Source organism: Bubalus bubalis, chromosome 9 (genome assembly GCF_019923935.1).
Source record: "Bubalus bubalis isolate 160015118507 breed Murrah chromosome 9, NDDB_SH_1, whole genome shotgun sequence".
NCBI lineage: Eukaryota > Metazoa > Chordata > Mammalia > Artiodactyla > Bovidae > Bubalus > Bubalus bubalis.
In genome coordinates, this window is record NC_059165.1 from 91,769,087 (window position 1) to 91,792,043 (window position 22,957).

Here is a 22,957-nt window from a genome sequence, read left to right on the forward strand (position 1 = left end):
GAGGCGTCATGAGTGGGGGGGTGGGGGGGGCGGGGTGTGTGGCAGGAGCAGGTGCAGGGAAACTCGGGCTGTGTCTCTTTGAGAAAGGGGAGGCTCGGACAGTCTGGCCAGAGGGCAGTCCCCGCCAACCCTCCCTCCTGAGCTGGCTTCTCCACACTGAGGAGCTGGGGGCCTGGGGGCGGGGACATGGGAAACCAGGAGGTGTGTGAGGACAGGGCCCCACATCCCAGCTCTTACATTGATCCACACGTCGGTGACCTCCTCATACACCACGTACGGCTGGACATCCCTGGGCACAGCCCTGGCGAAGGCCACCCGCTGCTCTTCGTTGTCGGTGGTAGGGATGAACAGTGCTGGGGGCAGGAGGACCAGCTGGAGGCGCTGCTGGGGCCGGTCCAGGAACATGGCCCAGGCACTGGAGGGTGAGATGGGAGGACTGGAAACTCAGGGCCTGGTGCAGGCCAGCTGGGGCCTGACACCCCCTGCCCATCCGTGTGCATGGTCAGAATGGCTCCTCCTCTGTCAACTTCAGTGACACTCGAGCAAGTGACTACGCAGTACATAAAGCCTCCCTGGCTGGCAGGCATGCCCAGGAGGGAGATGGGGGTGGTGGGGAAGGGGGGCGGGGGGGTGGGGACGGGGGTGGGGTGGATGCTGACAAAACTGTACGATCCGGCTTTTCTGCAAACACCTTGTGTCACTGGTGAACTTGGGCAACTTCTGCCAAATCCTCGGCCCTTATTTGTCCTTTGTTTCATACCTTGCTCTAAGTGGACAGTTAGCTTAAATCTTTTTTCTGTTTGTTTCTTTTTTTGTCACAATGCACAGCATGCAGGATCTTAGTTCCCAGACCAGGGATTGAACCCTTGCCCTCTTGCAGTGAAAGTGCGAGTCCTAACCTCTGCACCACCAGGGAAGTCCCAACTTCAATGTATTGTGAACAGAGATCTGTTGGCATCAGAGGTGGAAAAGTTGACTCTCAACAGAAAGACAGACCGGATGCCCTCATTGCAGACCACTGTTCCTTTCTCAACTACTCAACCCTGCCTGTGTGGGGTGAGTGGCCACCGAGTTGTGGCCATGTGCCAATAAAGCTTTATCTCTGGACACTGAAATACGGATTTCCTATCATTTCCATGTGATGAAATACGCCTCTTTGGATCCCCGGCCCCTGCATCACTGGAAAATGGAAAAATCATTCTTGTGAGCTGCATGGTGATGGGCAGCCGGCCAGGTCTGGCTCCCGGGTATGCTCTGGGGCTCTGGTGTAGTGTGTCTGCCCCAACCCAGGGCAGAAGTGACTGTGAGGGGTGTCTTGGACTCTGAGGGATGATACTCACTACTTGCCATCCTGGGTCCAGCCGGCCCTGGCGAGGTACTCGACCTTCGGGAAGAGCAAGCTGAATGGCTGCACCAGCTCCTTCTCCTGCGTTGACACGATCTAAAGGGGACAGACAGACGTGGGTTACCATCTGCTGGCCATGCGCTGCCACTGCTCTGAGGCGCTGTGTCTCCCCAGAGCCACACACTGGAGCCCTAACTCCTGGGACCCAAGGAGGGGGCCTGACTTGGAAATGGGGCAGTTACAGATGTAGTCAGTTAAGATGAGGTCATACTGGGGTGTGGGGGCCCAAACCCACAGGATGAGCGTCCTTATAATAGGGGGAGATGTGGACACAGGCGCCACGCATCCCGTCTTGTGACACGACGCAGGGAGAAGGAGGCATCCCCAGGCCTCGGATAGCCAGGGACAGGTCTTCCGCCAGGCCTCCGGAGGAAGCCACCCTGTCGACACTTTGGTTTCAGGCCTTCAGCCTCCAGAACAGGAGATGACAGGCTTTGGGGACTAAAGCCTCCCAGCGGTCTTTGCTGTGACAGCCTGCTGACTGGAAACCAAGGGTTCTGGCATGGCTGTTGCTGAAGAGCCAGGTGGCCTTGGGCAAGACAAGCCTCTGGCCCCTATGGCTTCCTGGAGGTGACACGGGGCTAGCGGGGCATCTCCTGGGGAGGGTGGGTGGGAGAGAGGCCAGCAGGCCCAGCACATCCCACACCCAGGCCTGCCCCCAACCTCTGCATCCCCCAGCTGTGGGTTAGTGGGCAAAACCCCCCAGCCATCTCAGGACCCTGCTCATCTGAGGGGGGGCCTGGAACCATTTACAACAGCTGGTGGGGCTCGGCAAAGCTGCTTAGCGCAGGTCCCTAGAGGATCCACCAGAACATTCTGGTCAGGAGTGGAGAAGGGGCTTGGTTAGGGCCTGCTGCTGCTGCTGCTGCTAAGTCGCTTCAGTCGTGTCTGACTCTGTGCAACCCCATAGACGGCAGGCCACCAGGCTCCCCCGTCCCTGGGATTCTCCAGGCAAGAATACTGGAGTGGAATGCCATTTCCTTCTCCATGGTTAGGGCCCACTCGTGCCCAAACCAAAACCAACCCCTAGATCGTGAAAAGAAGTGTAGTTTATCTCAGGCACTTTTCTGAAATGTTACACAAGAAGCCATTCTGGCCAAAATACAAGGGGCTTCCTGGCTCACCAGCCTGCTTTGATCTCTGACATGAGGGGCATCCCCCCAACATCCTCACATGGAGTTGGGCATCGCCCCCACCCTTCTCCCCACAGCCTCCCCTGCCCTCCTGGCTATGGATCCTGAAGAGTGACTCCCTGAGTGATGAGGACCCCCATCTGTGAGGCTGACTAGGTGACGGAGAGAAGGATCTGGAACACTGATGCGTCTGCTGAAGTGACAGATGAGGAACTGCCCAGAGGCGGGGACAGGGGTACCCTTGGTCGAAGGTCAGATCCCCCAGGTGACTGCACCCCCGCCCTTCCGGGCACCCCAACCCCTGCAGGGCCTCTGCTCAAAGCTCACTCACAGGGGTCCCCTCTCCGCACCTCAGGGCCACTCCCTGTCTGAGTCCAGGTTCAGGGTGATGGATGGAAGGGTGTGGCCTGGAAGCTGGGGCTCTGGGTGGAGCCTCTTTGGGTTCAGTTGGCCAGAGAAGCACCTGCCCTGGAGTGCTTCTGATCTGGCCACCTGATCTCCCAGCACAGACCCTGACCTCCCCTCCTCATCTGGACGCTTCTTCCAGGCGCCCCAGCCACATTTACCTTGCCCTGACTGTCGGTCTGGAACTCAGCCAGTTTCAAGGCGATCTTGGGGTTCTTGCTGCCTGTAGAAATGAAAGCAAGGTGGACCTGGTAGGTGGACCAAGAGGGCTGACAGCAGGTGCTGGGGCGGTGGCTGGTGGGGTGCAGGGGATGCTCCCAGGCTGTGACCCAGCTGACATGGGGGGAGGGGAGGAAGACACCAACTGTCCAAAGGTCCCTCTGTGGGTGTGTCACCCTCTCTGGCCTGGGGAACCAAGGCCCCCAGGCAGGACTGTGAGCCTGGACCATGGGCCCAATGGTGATGTGGCTACATCTTTGCTATGTAAGAACAGAGATCAGGCCTGGGCTGGTCGGGGGTCATGGAGGGACACAAAACAGGAGCAAGATATCTCCCTGCCTCGGGAGACCTTGAAAGCTGGGTGCAAAGATGGCACATGCCCCTAATAAAAGCACCCATGACGCAGAAACAGGGCCCATGTCTGGCAACAGCTGCTGCTCAGCAGTCAGGAGGCAGGCAGGCTATAGGCTGGGGTAGCCAAGACAGGTTCTCCAGGGTGGGATTCAGTTCCTATGACATGTCTCAGCTCTGGCCCATGGCTCTAGCACCCTGGCAGGTGGTATCTTGGAGCTCCGCTTCCTCACCTTTCCAGCAATGGAAGGAAAAGACTGACCTCCCCATTCACACCAGGGCCTAGAAGTTTCCCCAGGAAGGCTCTGCCTAGCACAGCTCACAGTCGGCAGGAACAAGTCTCTTAGAGGCTTCCACGGGGGCCCCAAAGATGCTAAACCTGGCCTGCATGAGTATTTTGTGTGGCTCACCAAGTTTGTTTTTCTTTTTAAAAATTGTGTGACTGCGCCTAGCATGGCATGTGGGATCTTGGCTCTCCAACCAGGGATCGAACCTACACCCCCTGCATTGGAAGGCAAGGTCTTAACCACTGGATGCCAGGGAAGTCCCGCTAAAAGTATTTTTAAATAATTTGAGACATGTTTAAGAATTGGTAGATTTCTGGGACTTGGTAGTTCAGTGGTTAAGACTTGGAGCTTCCAATGCAGGGGGTGCAGGTTCGATCCCTGGTCAGGGGGCTAAGATTCCACAAGCCTCTTGGCCCAAAACTGAAATATAAAACAGAAGCAATGTTATAAAAAAATTCAATAAAAACTTTAAAAATGGTCCACGTTAAAAAAAATAAACTGGTAGATTTTGTGAGTGAGTCTGGATTTCTGGCTTCTCTTGAGACACGGGGCAAACTGTACTCTCACAAGGCAATGAGTGTCCGACACGCCTTCAGAGAGGCCACACCCTCCACTACCTCCCCAGGGTTCCTGTTGTCTCCTGGGCCCCAAGGCAGGACGCCAGTCACCACTGATGCTGGCGCTGGCCCGGCTGTTGTTCCCGAACCCAGCCTGCTTCTCTGGGTCTATCCCTGCCTGGGTCCTGTGGGCCCATCCTGGTTGGTGCCTCACCGGGTTCCATGAGGCTTCAGACATCTCCAGGCTGCCCTGACCTATCCCAGGCCCTCACCTGTCCGGGGGTACCGGTAGGAGTCCGTCTTCCTTTCCTCCAGTGCAGGGGAGGGCACATGGATGATCTCCACCTCGGACTCGTCCACTTCCTCATACAGGATCCGCAGCGTCTTGCAGCCTTCTGACCCTGGGAAGGAGCCGGGCACCTGCTGAGGGTGCCAGGCATCCCCCCGCTGCCCCCTACTCCTGCCCACACAGGACTCTGTTCCACCACAGTGGGGCCCAGACACCCAAAGCTGCCAATGCCTCCACCTAGGACGTCCAGTCTCCAAGCTGTGACATCCAAGCTGCCCATCTGTGGGACTTGGTTACACCCACCCGAGCAGACCAGCATTCGGGGCTGGGGCAAGAAAGGGTGCCGTGAACACTGTCACGAGAAGGAAGCGAGTAGCCAGGAGCTGCTGGCTTAGCAAGCAGCATGGGGGCTGCCAGTGCCAAGGTCAAGGGACAGAGCCCTTAGCCATTCCTTTCTCGGTTGCTGAGAAGGGTCCCCTCTGCATCTTATACCCTCATCTAACTCGCTAGGGTGGACCAACATCATCCACCAAATGTGGCTAAGCCCACTTGGCCTGCAGATGTCCACACCTGCTCTGCAGGGTGCTGGTTACAGCAAGCGGAGTGAGTGCCCCTGGGCTCCTGCATGCGGGGGGCTCTATCTGAGGGTTTCTGAGGTGCTGAGAATAGCAGAGTGAGAATCCTGACGTCATCAAGGCCAGCAGATGACAGCAGGGGTCATTCTGTGTCCCCAAGGGACCTATGCCATGTCCGGAGACATCTGTGGTTGTCATGAAAGCTCAGGAGACCACAGCCCCCCACAGAGAAGAAGCCCACCTCCATGCCCACAGGGACAAAGGGAGAAGACCTCATTTTATAGACCATGAAGTCGAAGGGTGGGACAGTCACCTGCTTTTGGCAGGCAGAGTCATGAGCAGAGTGACCTGACCCAACCCCCACTTCTGACCTGGAGCCCTTCTCCCTGGTGGGCCTCAGGCACACCAGGTGTTGCGGTGGTGAAAGACACTGGCCAGATGGAAGAGTGTGGACAGTGTCCTCCCCAGAAACACGCCAATCCCCGCCAGGTCTCGGGAGTGCCAGCAGCCTACCCAACCCTGACAATCCAACCTCTGCCTGGGTGCTGGCTAGACTGTAGGGCACTGGTTTCTCCCCACTGCACAATTTTCAGGCCAAGCTTGTATTCATGGTTGGACCATGAAGTTTTCTTTACAAATCAACTTAAGGAAAAGGTGAGCTGATGTAAAGGTGGCTGGGGATGGCCAATGGGGTGGTGCATGGCTGGGGTGCTGGACACCAACGCCTGGTCCCCAGGATCCTGGGTTTTGTGGCCCCATGCCCACTGGCGCTCAGGTCAGAGGGACTCTGAGCAGCAGAGGCCTGGGCCAGTTCTGCTCATGCTGTGAAGAGTCTGATGCTACTCACTGACCCCGGAAATGACTGTTCCCTCCCTCATAAGACAGACTATGCTCTGCTGAATGGGAAAAGGTGACACATCCTGGCCTTAGGCACAGCTAAGAAAAACAGATACAAAAGGGCCCACTGCTCTGGCTTCTTCCTAACTTGTTGGCAAAACCCACCAAACTTCTAGGTGCATGTAGCTTCAACTCATCTCTCTTCCAGCTGGGAATTTCTCTAAGGTGGGATTTTCTTTTCTTTCCTCTTTTTATTTTAAATTAATTTATAGCTGTGATAGGTCTTCACTGCTGCAAGTGGGCTTTCTCAAGTTTCAGCTAGTGGGGCTACTCTCTAGCTGTGGCACCCAAGACATCCACAGGTAGAGGACTGATTCTCTGTGTTCTGATTGCAACGGACGGAATGTGGGCATCCCCCCAGAATTCAAATGGTAGATCCTAGCTCCCCACTACTCAGTGTGATGTACTGGAAGGTGGGGCCTTCGGGACGTGACCAGGTCATGAGGGTGGAACCCTCATGAAGGGGATTAGTGCTCCTTACAAAAAGGAGACCTCAGAAAGCTCCCTGCCCCTTCAGCACGTGAGGACAGGGAGATAAGATGGCACCAGGAAGCTAGGGAAAGTCCCTCACCAGCAATGAATCTGCCTTGGTCGTGGACTCCCAGTCCCAGCAACAGTGAGAAATAAACATCTGTTGTTTATAAGCTGCCCTGGCTGTGGTATTCTGTAACAGCAGCCTGAGTGCCACCAGCGAGCTAGCCGAGGCCGATCTTAAATGAAAAGTGTGAAGGGTAGACTAGCATGTATACTGTGCTTCTATTAATAGAAGAGCATTTGCAGAAGTGGGTTTATTTTTTTGCAGCACCTTGCAGCATGAGGGATCTTAGTTCCCCAGCCAGGTATCAAACCCACATCCCCTGCAGTGGAAGCGCAGAGTCTCAACCCCTGGATCACCAGGGAAGTCCTTTGCACAAGTGTTTTTAAACCGGAGAGGCACTTACCCTCCCAAGAGGCTGTGGGGCACCACCAGTAGCCAGTGAAGCGGTCAAATTCCTCCTGGATGACAAAGGTGGCCACACCTGCAGACTTGGGGTCATCGAGGACACTGGACAAGCCTGGAGAGGACACAGCCAGATGGGAGATGAGGGGTCTGGTTCAGAGGAGGGCTGCTCTCCTGGCACTGCTGACGTTGGGGGCCATCCTGGGGGCCGTACTGGGCGCCATGGGGTGTAGGGCAGTATCGCCACTCCACCCACTCCATGCCACGTACATTCTTTCCCCATTGTGACAGCTAACAACGTCTCAACACATGGCCAGTGTCCCATACGCCCCAGCTGAGAAGCTTAGGCTTATCGAGAGGGCACCAGGACCTGGGGCAGGATGGTAGGCAGGGATCAGCCATAGCCCTCGGATTTCCACAGGCATCTGCACAGGGGTGCCATCACACAGGGCAGGCAGGGGCCTGAGGCAAGCCCGGATCTGGTGAGCTCTGGGCTGGAAGTGTGGAGACAAACAGGAGGGCAGGGGTTGGAAGGCTGAGATGGGCAGCAACTAGTGGGCAGGCCAGGTCCCCATGGCCTGGGTGATTCACAGAGAAGAAAACCAAGCAGCTGGACTTTGTAGGGCTACCATGGGGGTGGGGTGGGGCATTGCGGTGGCTGGGAGACCAGGCTCTAAGCAGGTGCTGGTGGTCTTGTGGGGGCGCATGGTGGGGCAGGGGTCTCCAGCAGAAGCTGGAGTGGTGGCTGTGGGGACTGACCACAAGGGGGAGCAGGTTCCCATCCGCCACCCTCCACACAGGGCCACAGGGAGGGGATTGGTAGGTAGTGGTGGTGGTGTTCCGGTCGCCCTGAGTCCACCCCCACCCCACCCCCTGCCCAGCCTCACCCTTGTGGCAGAAGGTCAGCCTCTGCTCCTCGCCCGTCTCAATGTTGGCCACCCACAAGTCACTGTTGTTGATGAAGGAGAAGAAGGCAGGGTCAGCGGGACAGATCTTAGGGTCCATCCGTGGCCCCGAACACTGGGTCTTGATCTCCAGGGGCTTCATGGGGGACACCTGCAGAGAGAGGGGCCTGGCTCAGCAGGGTGGGAGGCCCCAGCCATTCCCCCACCCTCCCCACCAGCAAGCGCAGCTCACCATGAAGCCATTCTTGCCGCCGTCCCGGCAGTGGAAGAGGCTGTTGCTGGCCTGGAAAAGGAAGAGGCCGCTCTCGCTGTGGAAGTCGTATGAGGTGATGCCAAAGACGCCCAGGCGTTTCCGCTCCCGCAGCAGCTCCTCCTCCCGGGAGTAGACCCCGTGGTGTGGTGTGGCCTGGGGATACAAGGGGGACATCAGCGTCAGCAGCTGAGGCCCCGGCCCCCTTTCCCCACTGACTCTCTCCCAGACAGATGGGGCCGGGCCCCTAACCAGTGCCACCCTACAGAACCCCACCCTCCGTATTCGATCACAGCCCCTTCCTGCAAGAACATTTGAGCTCATTCCACCCACCACCACACATTCCCACTCTCTGTGCGGGGGAGGGGACGGGCAGATTCAGGACCACCCAGATGCCTGACCTGGGGTGGTGGGGGTAGCGGGCGGGTGAGCGGGTGCATTATGGGGGACACCATGCAGCTGCCCCACGGAGAATTCTGAACATCACATGGGAATTCAGAGAAACATTAAAAGGAAGAAACACGTTATTTTTTAAATTTCTTTTTCTCTGGCAGCGTTGCAAGGCCTGCAGGATCTTAGTTCCCCGACTAGATATTGACCCTTTGCCCCCTGCAGTGGAAGTGTGGTGTCCTAACCACTGGACCGCAGAAGAGAGATCCCAGAAATGTGTTTAATTTAAAGAGCAGAATCCAAAGCAAAATGAGCACCCCTCCACCCCCACCCCTGCTGCAAGGAAAGCCATGCAAATAGGAGTTGGTGGGCTTGGTGGCCTCTGTCCAGGACAGGCGACAAGCAGAGAGGAGAGGGCTGCGTGGGTCCTCTCCCCGGAGTACTGTCATATGTTTATGATCCAAAAGCAGTCAGTGTAAACCAATGCAAGAGGCACTCTCCCCACTCACCAGCCACATCCTGTTTGGAAGCGAGATGGCTTGGACCACATGGGTCATTAGTTAAACGTCTATAAAAGGGCCTCAAGCCCAAGTTACTCGCACCCTTTTGATGAGGCTTTTAAAGGGAGAGGTGCTTCCAGCAGGCGCTGTCGTCACAAGCCTGTGCTGCGCTGTGGGTGCCCGGGGGAAGGGGTGGGCGGGCGTAGGGCAGGTGTCCAGGGCCAGGCACTCCTCCCCGGGGGAAAGGCTGGGACCCCTCAGAGGCCAAGTGCACCTGCCCGCCGCAGCCACAGGGAGGGCCCAACTCAACCACGGGGCTCACCTGGAAGTGATCCAGCATCTGCTTCCACGACAGGAGCAGCAGTGCCTCCTTGCGGACCTTCCTGGGGATCTCGGAGTAGAGGAGGGAGTTCTCTCGGCTGCCATAAGGCATCCCTTGTGGGGAAGAGAAAAAAGCAGAGTGGGCACCCTTGCCAACTCTAGCCTAGCTCAGGGCAGGAAGAGAGCCTCAGGTGGGACGGTCCTAGGACCTAGACTCCCCACGGCTCCTGGGACTGGGCCCGGCTGGCTCCTCCTGCTTCTCCAGCCCCTTGGCTACACGTCCCTCCCCAGAGAATCCACAGACAGAATTTACACTGGCCAGCAGGAGCAGCAGGCTCTTCCACCTGAAATGTTAGAGCCAAATATGTCAGCCTCAGTTACTGAACAAAAAGCACCCAAGAGGACAAAAAATGGGGGGTCAGTGATCCCCAACTCCCCACAGGTTGGGCTCCGGTCATGTATCCTGCTCTACTATGGGCTCTTGCAAAGGCCAGGAATTAGTCTCGGATCAGAGGAAGGGCAAAGCTCAAAATTGACAGGGAGAAGTGTATTCAAGTCCAGCCCCTCCCCCTCTCCAGTGCTGACACCAGGTTGGTCAGCTTCTGCGGGGCCATCCTGGGCATTGGAGGGTGTGAAGCAGCCTCCCTGGCCCTACCCCTGGATGCCAAGAGCCCCATCAATGTGACAACCACAGGATGTCCCCAGACACGACTGAGCATCGTCTCCTGGGGCAGGAGCACCTGACTGAGAGCTGCTGATGTGTAGAGCAGAGTGGCTGCCTGGGGAGAACTCTGTGTGGGTGAGTGAGGGAAGAAATACAGAGCGCTCAGCACAGACAGCAGCAAATACGGCAAGGACACATCTTCCAACCCAAAGTGTCTTTGCCTTGATGGACAATGGCATGATGGCTGTGGGAGCAGGATGGTTCTCTTGGGGAGCCTGGGGGTCCCTGCTCTCCAGGTACCACGCTGGGGGACTGAGGCAGGGCTCCCTGGAAGCAGGTTGTGGCCAGGAATGCACCATGACCAACAGTGGATCACAGAGAGTAGGCGCCTCTCTTTGACCCCTTTCAATCCCAAACTCCTCCAGGAGGAAGACTGGGTTTGGTACTGGTCTCCTGGACTCATATGCACCCTCACTTCTAAGACTGGAGGCTGGGGCCCCAAGTTTGGTGCCTCTAGAGCTAAACAGAGCTTCATAAGTAATACCCATCCCACCACAGTGACTCTTATAGGTAGCTTCTCAATACAGCAAGCGACTTGCTAAATTAGACTCATGACAGTTTGCTCATGAAGTATAGTTGGTAAAGAAGTGAAAATGCAAAGCTAACTTGGATGTACAAGTGAGAAGTGTTCACAATTCAACACCTAAGGACTTTAAGCAGGGGGTCCCTAACCCCGTCTGGAACCAGGCCTCACATCAGGAGGGGAGCGCTAGTGAGCAAAGCTTCATCTGTGTTTACAGTCGCTCCCATTGCTTGTGTTACCACCTGGGCCCTGCCCCGTGTCAGATGAGTGGTATTAGTCTCTCAGGAGCAAATCCTACTGTGAACTGCACACTAGAGGAACCCAGGTTACAAGCTCCTCATGAGAATCTTCCTGAAACCATCCCACCTCCAGTCGGCAGAAAAACTGTCTTCCATGAAACTGGTCCCTGGTGCCAAAAAGGTTGGGAATCGCTGCTCTAAGCTGCCACAGCTAGACTCACCCTCAGCTCGAGACACAGACTCTATACCGCCCACCCAGGCCACCCACAGGGACATCTTCCTTCCCAAGTTCACAAGACAAGTGGGGATGGGAATCATGTGGTGGGTGACTCCTTTCTTGTAAAATGTCCAGAACAGGCAAGTCCAGAGACAGGAAGCGAGTCAGTGGTTGCCAGGGCTGGGGGCAGGGATGGGGAGTGACCGCTCACGGGGCTGGGGATTGCCTTGGGTGATGGAATGTTCTGGAACTAGACAGTGAGGACGGTTGCGCAATCCTGTGACTGACTGTACCCAAAACCACCGTGCCATCTGCCTTTAATAGAAGGGATTTGATGGGACGTGAATTACTTCTCAATTAAACAACAAACAAGGCCCAGTGTCGGGGCCAGTGTGGACAGCTGGGAGGGGGCAGGTGGCCATTCTCAACCAAGCACCATGGGCTCTGAACAGCCCCGGTCCACAGGCTCTCTGGGAGCCCGAGCCTTCCAGACAGGAAGTTGGTGGTGCAGCCTTACCAAAGAACACCAGACACACCTCCCCTCCCCACTGACTAATAAGTACTGACATGAAAAGGGGCATGCGCTCTGGCACATTCCCTGAAGCAGCTGCCCAGGCCCTGGTGTTGGTGGGGATTGGTGTGCACAGTGAGGGTCTGGGATGGCTGAGCACGGCCCCTGACTTCTGCTGTCACTTCTCTTACCAGCTCCACCATCTCAGCACCCCATCCCAGAGCCCCCCAGCATGTCAGGTGGCCCAAGACCTGGACACAGAACACGAGGTATCTCCCTTACGCCTGAAGGGACTCCCAGTGCCATCTGGGGCCCAGTGCCCTCCTCCGCTGAACACGTGACACCCATTTGCAACAGGGAAGAGCCGACCCACTAGGAGCAGTGGAGCCCTGGAACCGGAGCCCGTCTTCCGGGATAGCAGCAGGCACATTCTCTTCTCTGCTCTGTCCCACATGCATTGGGCTCCAAGAGAGACTTCCCAAAGGGTGGTGATGGGGCCCGCCAGGGAGGAAGGGGTCCCGGAGGAGCAGCGGCACAGGCCACATGCTCAGAGCATCAGAGCACGCTGGGCATCAACCTGGGAGGTCCTTTCTGTTCAATCCATAAACATGTCTTACTACCAGCACTCCCCCAGCACTGAACTATAAATACATGGGGGCTCGGGGGAGACCTGATCCAGGAACCTGGACGTGACGTGAGGTCAAGGGCACCCCAGGGTGCTGAGTGATACACACTGGATCAGCTCAAGGGTGATCTAGCCCAAGAGAAGCGGGATGGCTCTGGGCTGTTCTGGGCATGTTTCGGGGTCTCAGTGGCTCTACCGCCCTTGTCTGGAGCTGGCCCAGACCCCTGGGGTGGGCTCTCAGAACCTTCTGCAAACCCCAGGCCCAGACCCGTGCACAGGCTGAGGCCAACCAGAGGAGCGGACATCTGACCTACATTGAGTGAATCATATTCAGAGAAAGGTGGTCAGTTTCTGCTGGTGGCCGGAACCAGTCGTGCGATCCTGGGAGTGTGGCAGCAGAAGGCAGGTGGGAAGTGAGAGTGGAGCCGCAGAGAGAAACACATGAAGCGGATGCCCGGACTCCATTTAGCTCAGGCTTCTCAGTGTTGGGAGGCACGGGGCGGGCTGGAGGAGGTCCCTGACACCCACATCTTTACTATGAGGCTCAGAGTAACTCAGAGCGTTTCTGCCCTTTCGGCAGCTCTGTGGTTGGCTTAATGATGGCTCCCAAAGACGCCCAGATCCCAACTCCGGGAGCTGGTGAGCATGGTACCTGCCTGGCAAGAGGGCCTTTACCATTGGGATTATGGTAAAGATCTCGAGATGGGGAGATTAGGCTGGATTATGCAGGGGGGCCCTAATGAGCCTGATAAGAGGGAGGTGAGGAGATTTCAGACACACAGGCGAGAAGGCGATGTGACCAGGGAGGCAAAAACGGCAGCAATGCAGCCACAAGTCGAGGAACGCCGACGGCTGCCGAGAGCAGGAGGCGACAAAAAACACACCCCCAACTCCTTGAGCCTCAGGAAGATGACCAGCCCTGCAGACGCCCAGCTCTCGGCCGGGAAACTGATTTCAGACTTCTGGCCTCCAGCACTGAGACAGAATACACTTCTGTCATTTTAAACCACCAGGTCAGGGGTCACTAGTGTCAGCAGCTGTCCTGGGACACTCAAACAAGTATCTTGACCTGGGAGGGCAACTTGAACTTGAGCAAGCTAGGGACCCAAGTGAGACTGCATGCAGGATAGGGGAGGGACTGGGGACCACAGAACCACAGGAAAAAGAAAAAGAGAGGCTGTAGCCTGCCACGGTCACAGAGTCTGGGCCGCATTCAGTCCTCTCTTTTTCCTCTCCCCAGGGTAAATGAAACCTGAAGCCTGCCCTAATCTCCCCTGGCAAACTTTTTTCCATAGGGGCCAGAGACAGTAAGTATTTTTGGCTGTGCAGCCCACATAACCTCTGTCCCAGTTACGCTCGAAAGCCGCCCGAGATGGTCTGTATACCCACGGGTGTGGCGGCGCACAGCACAACTGGATTTCTAAAAACAGCCAGCCGCCGCTCACCAGCCCTTCTAGACCATTCTTCCCTCTGACTCCGCCTGCCAAATTGCCATCTGGTCTCCACGTGGGCCTCTGCAGGGAGGGAGAGCATCCGGCAGCCCCCACGGTCACTGTCACAGGCCTCGGCATGAGGGCAGCACTGGTCAGGGTCTTGGTGTGGGGGCAGCATGGGGCGGGGGATGACCTTCAATTGTACGTTCGCTCCATTACTCATTCCAATAATGACAGAGGGCTGACTGGGGTCAGGCTGAGGGTATGTGGAGAGTGACCTGGCCCCGAAGATCCAGAGCTGGGGTTAAAAACCTGCCTCGGATCAACAATCACAGGTCAGGCTGTGTCCAAAGGAACAGGACTGGTGCCATTCCTTCTTGGCCTGGAAGACCCTCAGGCAATACTCATTTGCTCAACAGGTTATCTGTCATCCACCTCCTAGGAGCCAGGCCGGGGCAGCTGTCCAGGCCACAGGTGTGCGTAAGGCCACACCATGCCCCGAAGACCAGCGGGGAACACAAGCGCAGACGTAACTGCCGATGACATAGGAAGCCCTGCATCGAGGCACACCCCAGGAGGCGGAAGTGAGCAGCAACTGACATGCTTATCCGGGGATCCAGGGCTGGGAGAGCAAACCCCCAACCATCCGCCCACGGTGATGCAATCCTGCCACCTCTCTGTGAGCCTCCGGGTCCTTCTCAACACGCCATGAGCCGGCAAGCCTCCACGGGAGTGACCTTCCACTCCCACTGTGGGGAGTCACGTTGCTCACCAGCCACCCCGGCCCAGCCCAAGCCGCTGGGAAGTGACTCAGGGGGCGGGCCTAGCTGACAGGCCCTGGAAACAATCTCAGGGCTGTGGGCCCACCTACCAGGCCCAAACCTGGAGCTGCTGCTCCATGGCGGGGGCAGGACTGCCCTCTGTGCTGGCCTCCACACAGCGGAGGCCCTGGGGGACCCTTGCCCCAGGCTATCACTGCTCCCAGCTGTCACCTGTGGGTGGGACCACACCATTTGCGGAACAGCTTGCCCCAGGCCCAGACCTCTGTCTGGACCTTCTGACTCACTGGACTGGCCGACCTCTGGGGACCAGAGGAAGGCGTAACAGCTGGCCCGGCAATGTGGCGGGGGCGGGGAGCCCAGAGCCTTACCCAGGTAGTAGAGGCGGTGGGAGTGGGGGCCTGACTCGTCAGTCTTCTGCACGAACTGGAAATCGTGCGGCGCCTTGTTGACCACAAGGCCCGAGTTCTTGCGGCTACCATGGATGATGCTGCGGAGCCCCTCCCACGAGTGCTTCTGCACCTGGAAGCGGGAGGCCGGGTCCTCGGTCTCCGCCGCGTCGCCCCGCTCAGATGTCAGCGCCCCGGTGGCCATCCTCTCCGCCCCCTGGGAATTCAGCGAGAAGCTACGAGGAGGGTGGGGCAGGGAGACAAGGACAGGCGGGAAGACGATGAGAAGATGAGAAGCAGGGTGGCACCCAAGTTCCGCTCACAAGCTGCCCCCTACCCCCGACTCCCCTGGCCAGGCCCGACCTTGGGCACCCTGCCCCGCCCCTGAGGACACCTCAAATTCTTCCACTTCTTTCCAGCCATGAACCCGCAGACCCCCACCACCAGCACCTCCTGACTGAAACACTGCCACTGTCTCCCAGCTCAACCTCGCACGTGTTGCAAATCTGACCTTGTGACTTAAAACCCTTCCTTGGTTTCCCGCACTCACCTGGGATAAGACCAAGCACTCACATGGCCTTTGCTGGCTTTTGTCCTCTGACCTCTGCCAGGCCTTCAAACCTCACCCCCTTCATCAATCTAGGCCTTCTCTCACCTTTGCAAACAAGCCAGGCTCCTTCCCAGCCCACAGCCTTTGTCTGTGCTAGCCTTCTGCCTGGAACACCTCTGCCCCACTCCACACTGGACTAGCTTCTAATCAGATCTCAGCGTGTCTGTCAGGGCTGTGGATGGCCATCTGGACCAAAACTGTCCATCCATCTTTCACTTGCCCCCTGGCTGCTCCACCCTCAGAGTGTTTTGTCATGCTGACTGTTCACGGATTCCCTGCCTGTTCCCACCTGCCCTCCCCGCCCCCACGTTGTCTGTTCTGGCCATGGCAGTATCCCTGGAACGTCACACGGCCCCTGGCGCACAGGAGGCGTTCTTTGGAGAGACACAGAGTGACGATCTCTACTGGGAGACACTCTCTCACTCCCTAAGAACTGAGCCTAAGGTGCAGATGGGCAGATCTCGTGGCCCATGCTGTCAGCTCGCCAGCCAGCAGGGGAAGCTGTCCTGTCTCACCAGAGGGGCTCAGAGAGCCAGGCAGACATCTGCTGGTCATCAGAGAGCCTCAGGTGAGAGGACGGACAGGCACCCCCTTCCCCAGAGGCCACTCCACTCTCTCCACCCACAGCAGAAGGTTGCTGCTGTGTAATACCCTCCCCACCCCCTGCACTAGCGGCTTCTTGACTGAACTAGACTGGCCAGGCAAATATTTATTTTATGGAAATCTAAACACAGCCTCAGTGACCTGGTTCTAGAAGAGCCAGGGTCGTCTGGTAAGGCCAGCCAACATGGGCAGGCCAGCCTGGATTTCTTGTGAGGGCACCAAATAGCCAGAGGTCTTGCTTAGACTCCGGGATACCTCATCCTCTGGGATTAGTGCCTCTGTGGGCACATGTACGTGTTCCCTTGTAGGAGGAACTGGCTTTCAAGAAGTTGTGGACAGAGCTAGGGTTCCACCTTCACGTGGGGGCCTTAAGACTTCCAGAAGGCTTTGCTCCTTGCTAGTACGAGATCCCTTGCCTGCTGTGAGAGGCGACAGAAGAAAGAGATATGGCAGGCACCCATGGCTGCTGAGCACCCACTGCAGGCTGATCTTCACTCCTCTTTGCAACTGGGCCCTGCTTGGTCCTTTCTGACCCAGCTGAGCTGGGGGAGGGGCAACAAACTGCTCCCCAGACACTTCAGCTGCCCCCACGCTGGCTCTGAAGACATGGACCACAGGCCAGCAGAGCCTTTTGGGGCCCTCAGGTCAAATAAAGCAAACCCTGGCAGGACAGCACCCTTGCCGAAGGGTGCCCATGGCCTGCCCTGGACTGCCACAGAGCTACGGTTCACCTTGACGGCAGCAGGGGCCATGGGCGGGGCTGGGAAGGGGCCGGGCCAGGACCAGCTGGGTGCTACAGAGCCCACACAGCCCCCGCACTGTTGGCAACAAGCTCAGAAAACCAAGGCAGGGCAAGTCCCCTAACCGCCAAACCCCCCGCCTCGCCCCCAGCCCCACGCTGCCATCACAATTCCAGCTGCAATCACGGCAGAGAAACAAACTGGCCTCGGGTGCTCCCATGGGGGACCCCAGAGGCAGAAAGCAAGCCTGGCAAAAACCCTCATGGAATCTCATGGCTTATATCCACAGCAAAGGAAAATAAAAATGATCTTGCCTCCGATCAGTGCAGAGAGCCCAGGAAGCAAAAACACGATCCAGGAGATGAGAAAAGAAATGAAACATCGGGAGGACCTTCTAGACGTGGCTCGGCAGCCCAAGCTCGCAGGCAGGCCAACACTTGCTGCTGGGCCTTGGCCCTCGGCTCGCCTCTCTCCTCCCCAGGGGTAGAAAGAGAGGATCGGAGAGGGGAACAGGTGAACAGAATGCAGCCCTCAGGAAGCAAGCCTGTGCCGGCCCTGCCTCATTCAGCGTCAGCTGGGGCTCGGCTTCTTCAGTCAAGAGTTTACACAGCTGGGGAAATGAGAGCAGATTCCAAGCCACCTAGGCCAGACCCACCTACGCCTTTTTTTTCCCAATCGATAGGACGGCCCACAGCCCACACCACCACCAGCACCCAGGTCGGGCCCTGCCAGCAGGGACACCGTCAAGGCCCGCTCGGCTTCTGAGATTTGACTGAGCCGGCGCTTCTCAAGCTGGAACCACCTGCCCCTGGGGTATCAGCCAGAGCCCCAGGTGATGAGGGAAGCAGGTGGAAGGCAAGAAGGCAGGAGGTGCCAGACGAAGGGAGGTGGGGCCCGGTGCCACCACGCTCCAGAAATGCCTGGGAGTGGCCTCAGGGACCTCATAGCACCCCTCCTTTTGGGGGCTCCCCGGAAACAGCAAGCCATCCTCCACTCTATGAGGACCACCCCTAGCACCGCCCAGGCCTTCAGCTTCTGTGAGTCCTTGTGTAGCCCAGCCCATGCCCGCCCCAGACCCGGTGCACAGGGGAGAGGAGACCCCAGTCCCACTGTGGACCAGAGCCTGAATGCACAGGCACCACACTGACTCAGGGCCGCCTCTGGGTAACAAATCACGCACTTAATGCCAGCCCTGTCTTCCAGAACCGTCTTCTGTTCCCTGCCTGCCCTCCCCTGCCCCGATCCTTGCATTCACTGAAAGCAGGTGAGCCTGCGGATCAGAAAACTGATACTGACAGAGATCGGCTCAGCTGAGGAATTTTCATGGTCACTTCCTCTTGTGCCAGGCCCCACATGTAGAACGGACAAGTGACTGGGCCTTGTGAGGATAACTGTATTTGATCCGCACTGAAACCTTGGGAAGTGAGTTCTCCCTAAAGGTGACTGGAAAGCAGGCTCTGAGGTCAAGTGGCCCACCCAACCTTCCCCACAAAAAAGGGCAGGAGCCCCAAGCCCACATCCTGACCATCTGGCCAGTGGTTCTCAGTCTCCACCCCAGGGGACACTGGGTGATGTCTGGGGACACTTGGGGTTGTCATGACTTGGGGTGGGGGTGGATGCTCCACTCCTGCAATGCCAGGGCAGGCACTGAAGGACTAGCCCAGTGGCGAAAATACCAAGGCTGGAACTTCCACATTCCCAGTGCAGGGGGCCTGGGTCGATCCCTGGTCAGGAACTATATCCCTCATGCCACAACTAAGACCCGGCACAGCCAGATAAATAAATAAAAATATAGTTTTTAAATGCCAAGGCTGAGTAACCCTGCTAGCCCATGCTGCCGCCCTCACAGAAGAGTCAGAAGCACACTTTGGGGAAAACCAGAAACCTGGGGACCACCAAGGTTTGTCTTAGACCCTCCAGACCTAAGATTCCATTAGAAATTCGGGAACCTCTGCGATATCCCCACTGACCAGGGATCCCCAGGCGCCCCTTACCTTCTCCAATGTCCTGTGTTCACGTTGTCCAGCCGCAGCTTCTTAACCTTCCGCATTAACCACTTGGCTGACCTCAGGGTGGGTGAGCCTGCGAGGGGGGAGACCGCAGGGTCACAGCTCTGGCAGTGTGGAGGGGCGAGGTCTCACTCCCCTTCAAACACAGCCCTCCTGGGACTTTCCTGGCTATACAGTGTGCTTGAGTTTGATCCCAGGTCAGGGAACTAAGATCCCACATGCCATGTGGGGTGACCAAAAAAAAAAAAAAACCCAAAGGCAGCCCTCTGGTCTGCAAAGAACACTCAGCACCAAAGGCCTTCTCATGCTCAGTCGTATCTGACTCTTTGCCACCCAATGGACTGTAGCCTACCAGGCTCCTCTGTCTATGGGACTCTCCAGGTAAGAATACTGGAGTGGGCAGCTATTTTTCTTCTCCAGGGGATCTTCCCGACCCAGGGATCGAACCTGTGTCTTTGTATCTCCTGCATATACAGGGGGATTTTCTATCACTGCACCACCAGGGAAGTCCTTCTCATGGGGCTGACATTAGAAATCTGAAGGCCTATCCAGGTATTTGCCAGGAAGCGGGCAGTTCTCCCCAGTTGAGAGTCCTGAGAAGACGCGAGTTTCACATGACTAGGGACATACCACCTACTGCACTTTTGGGGAATCAAATAAACCCACATTCGCCACTGTGGTTGCTCCCCGATGGCTGTTCCAACCCCACTCCTCCCAGATCTTGACCACCATCTCCAGCGACACTGGCCTCAACCTCCCTAAACATTCAGGCAAGCCCACCTCTGGGATTTTGCACTCCCCAGCCCCTCTGCCTAGAACACCCCTGCCCTGCTTTTTGTAAGACCTGCTCCCTCTTGTCCTTTGGGTCCCAGTATCAGCTCTTCAGAGGTCGTTCCTGGTACTCAGTCCAAAGTGCTACCCTGTCAGCCCCATCTCAATGCCTGAGCATTTCTGCAGGCACTCATTCTAAGACAGTAGTTCTCAGTGGGAGTAATTTTTGCCCTCCACCCTTGCCCAGGGCATCCTTGGTGATGCCTGTTGACATTTTTGGTTGTTCTGATGGGGGTGGGGGGAGGTTACTGACACCTAGTCGGTGGGGTCTGGGATGCTACTTATCACCCTACGGTGTCCATGAAAGCCCACCCCCACTCTCTCCAAGAGTGATCTGCTCTCAGTGTCCTAAGTGCCAAGGGGGAGAAACTCTGTGTTTACTGTCTGGGGGGCAAAAACTGAGTAAGATTCTTAGCCTCACACTAGACATCAAAGTAAATCACCTGTGGTTTAGGTGGTATACCAGGGTGGCCCCCAGGGCCTGTGAATCACCCCTTCTCTGTTTGTGTGCTTAGATGTGTGCAGCCTCCCAGGGCCTCTGCAGGTCAGGTGATCGTGGTACGCAGATGGGTCTCAGCGAGGCCCAGTGTCCCCAGAGGACAGTTTTGGTTGTCAGGACTGGGAGGCAGGTGGCTGGCATCTGGTGGGTGGAGACCAAGGATGCTGCTAAGCCCCCACAATAAGCAGGATAAACCCCCTCCCAACACAAAGAATAATCTGGCCCCTAACGCCACTAGATCTGAGGCTGAGAACCCCTCTCTGGGTAGATGACCACTCCCAACAGGATGTCAGCTCCATGGAGGCAGACCTTCACTTGTCTCTTTCCCACTGTGGTCCTGACAGACAGGATGCTCTCAAAAGACATCTCAGGTTGCATGAACACGTCCTTGTCCTCACTTGAATGCTGTCTAAAGTCAAAGGGACCATTGGTGTGGGGGGCACTCCACCACCTTCTTGACAAGACAGGTGCTCCGATGGTTAAAGAAAAATAAAGCAGTGGAACTTCCCTGGTGGTCCAGTGGCTAAGACTGTGTACTCCCAACACAGGGACTCAGGGTTCGATCCCTGGTCAGGGAACTAGATGCTGCATGGCACAATGAAGATCTGGCGCAACCAAGTCAATATTTGAAAGAGAAAAAGAAAGCAGCACCTGGTCCAGGATAGAGAATCACCCGGAAGTGAAGCAAAACGTCACTAGAAAGCAGCACCGATTTCACCACAGACCAGGGATGAAAACTGTGGGCTCTGGTGTCAGAGAGGTTTGGGTCAAATCCTGACTCCACCACTCGTGGGCTCTGGTGTCAGAGACGTTTGGGGTCAAATCCTGATTCCACCACTGTGACCTTGAAGGAGTCGCCTAACACCCCTGTGCCTCAATTTCCCCAGTTGTAAAACAGGATCAATGCCCTGTTTGTTGGCAGGGCCAATGCCTAATGCTACTGTGAGGATTGAATGAGATTACAGGGGTTAAAATCACACACATAGAAACCACAGGGCAGTTAATACTGGCACCTGAACAAGTTATTTAAAATCAATAGTTACTTAAACAAGTACTTAATAACAAAGTAACAAGTTACTTAAAATCTCCAAGAGGAGAACTGGACTCAAGCCCCTTTCAGAGCAAGAATCCACATCATTCCAGAACCCCGTGCCAGGCACCCTATCAGATGGGGAATGGGGGGTGGAGGGTGGGCGTGGTGTGTCTGTCTGCATGTGTAGCCACACATCCACCAAACAACTTTTTTTTCTCTTCCTGGATAGAAAGAAAAGTCTCCAACCAGAGCAAAGCTAAAGCCACTAGCCTGGGGCCAGGCTAACTGTCCCCCAGGGCTGTAGAAAACCACTTCCTCCCAGATTCTATATCCTGGAACAAATAAACCCCACTCACTCATACCCAGCACTCCAGCCACCCTACCCCACTGACCTTCTAAAGGGTCCAGAGAGCCTCCATTTCAGCTGCAGATGTGGTTCACAGACCTTGACAGAGTAAATGTGTCATTAACGCGGCGACTTAAAAGATGGACTGACTAACCCCCTCACGCTCCTGCCACTGGCGAGTCCCCAGTGGTTGGGCCTAATTCACTGTACCCAGTAGATCTTAATGATGCCTCACAGCCCCGCAGCGCTGTGTGCACGCCCTGGACCACACCCCGCAGGAAAGTCCTGCCACCAGGCGCCAATTCGACCAGGATCCAGCAAGAGACTACAGGGACTGGTGACCACACTGCACCCTTCCTGGGCTTTTAGTCCCAGCTCCTGTAAAGGTTTATGCTTGCCGCTCAGGCAAGTGACTTCCTCACAGTCCGGGGCAGGGATGCGCTCAAAGGGAACAGGAGCCACTTCTGCCGCACAGATGGGGAAGTGTCAAGACTCTGTTGGAAGAGGGTGGATGGCTGGACAGGGCTGGGAAGGAGGCTGAGGGAAGCGGGCTGGACCCAGTGGGGATGTGGGGTGAAGGGGTGGGGGCCGGACGCAGGGCGGGGCGGTGGCCTCTGCTCTCATATGGGTAGCATGTGTCTGTATAAAGAGAGGACAAGGTGGGGACCTCAAGAGCCGACGGGGAAGAGAAGGCATTATTGAGTGCGGCCACCCCGGGAAAGGGGTCAGAGCCCGGTAGCCCGGACAGCAACGGGATGCGAGAGGACGTCGGGTCAGGCCGGGCAGAGGAGAGATTGAGAGCTGGCCGGGCAAGCGGAGGGAACTGGCGGGAGAGGAGTGAGGAGAGAAGCGGGGCGAAGGGGAAACGGAGGCGAGGACTGGAGGAACCGCGCGTACGGTCAACGGCCGGGCCGGGGAGCGCGGGGGCGGGGACGGAGGGCCCCCGGGGAAGCCGTTCCACGTAGGGTCCAGAGTCGGGACTGAAGCGGGGCGGGTCAATGGCGGGTTCAGGGTTGCGGCCGAGGCCGGACGGGGCGTGGGGGTGCTGCTCACCGGGACTGGGGGCCGGCGCGAGGGCTGCAGCCGGGCTGGGCAGGGCGTCCCGGAGCCGGCGGCACCTCAAACTCGCGGCTCCATGCCCGGGACTGCGGCCCCGGAAGTGGCGGGCGCGGGGCACAGCGGGGCCGGCGGACACGGGGTACCCGGCAGCCCAGGCCCCTTTGACCCGGAAGTCGAGCGGCCCAGGCGGCGGCCTGGGATTGGTTGCGGCCCGGCCTGTACCAAGAAGCCCGGGGCGCCTGGGGGAGACGCGTCAGCGGGGCCCCCCGCAGTAAGAGGGGTGAGACGTGCCACGGGTGGCGTCTTCTTGTGCTAGGAAGGGACACTGGGAAGAGACACCCCTGATAACTTGGTATCACCCAA

General features: G+C 57.2%; 1 protein-coding gene across 6 annotated transcripts in view; it reads right to left on the reverse strand.

Moving 5' to 3' along the window:
- Positions 1-22,742, reverse strand: part of DPP9 (dipeptidyl peptidase 9) — a 36,848-nt gene extending 14,106 nt beyond the window's left edge. For 2 of the 6 annotated variants that reach the window (XM_044947968.2, XM_044947967.2), the window contains exons 1-10: positions 17,132-18,766; positions 14,847-15,100; positions 9,426-9,538; positions 8,196-8,369; positions 7,946-8,114; positions 7,060-7,173; positions 4,630-4,758; positions 3,105-3,166; positions 1,341-1,441; positions 238-415 (exon numbers count right to left, since the gene is read on the reverse strand). In XM_044947968.2, the coding sequence (XP_044803903.2) occupies positions 238-415; positions 1,341-1,441; positions 3,105-3,166; positions 4,630-4,758; positions 7,060-7,173; positions 7,946-8,114; positions 8,196-8,369; positions 9,426-9,538; positions 14,847-15,100; positions 17,132-17,199 (1,362 nt within the window). In that variant the 5' untranslated portion in view covers positions 17,200-18,766. Of the gene's footprint in view, positions 1-237; positions 416-1,340; positions 1,442-3,104; positions 3,167-4,629; positions 4,759-7,059; positions 7,174-7,945; positions 8,115-8,195; positions 8,370-9,425; positions 9,539-14,846; positions 15,101-17,131; positions 18,767-18,811; positions 18,900-20,100; positions 20,298-21,581; positions 21,635-22,588 lie in introns of those variants that run through there. The other 4 variants (XM_006067118.4, XM_006067117.4, XM_025293246.3 and 1 more) reach the window with 4 other exon arrangements.
- Between the last annotated feature and the right edge of the window lie 215 nt (positions 22,743-22,957).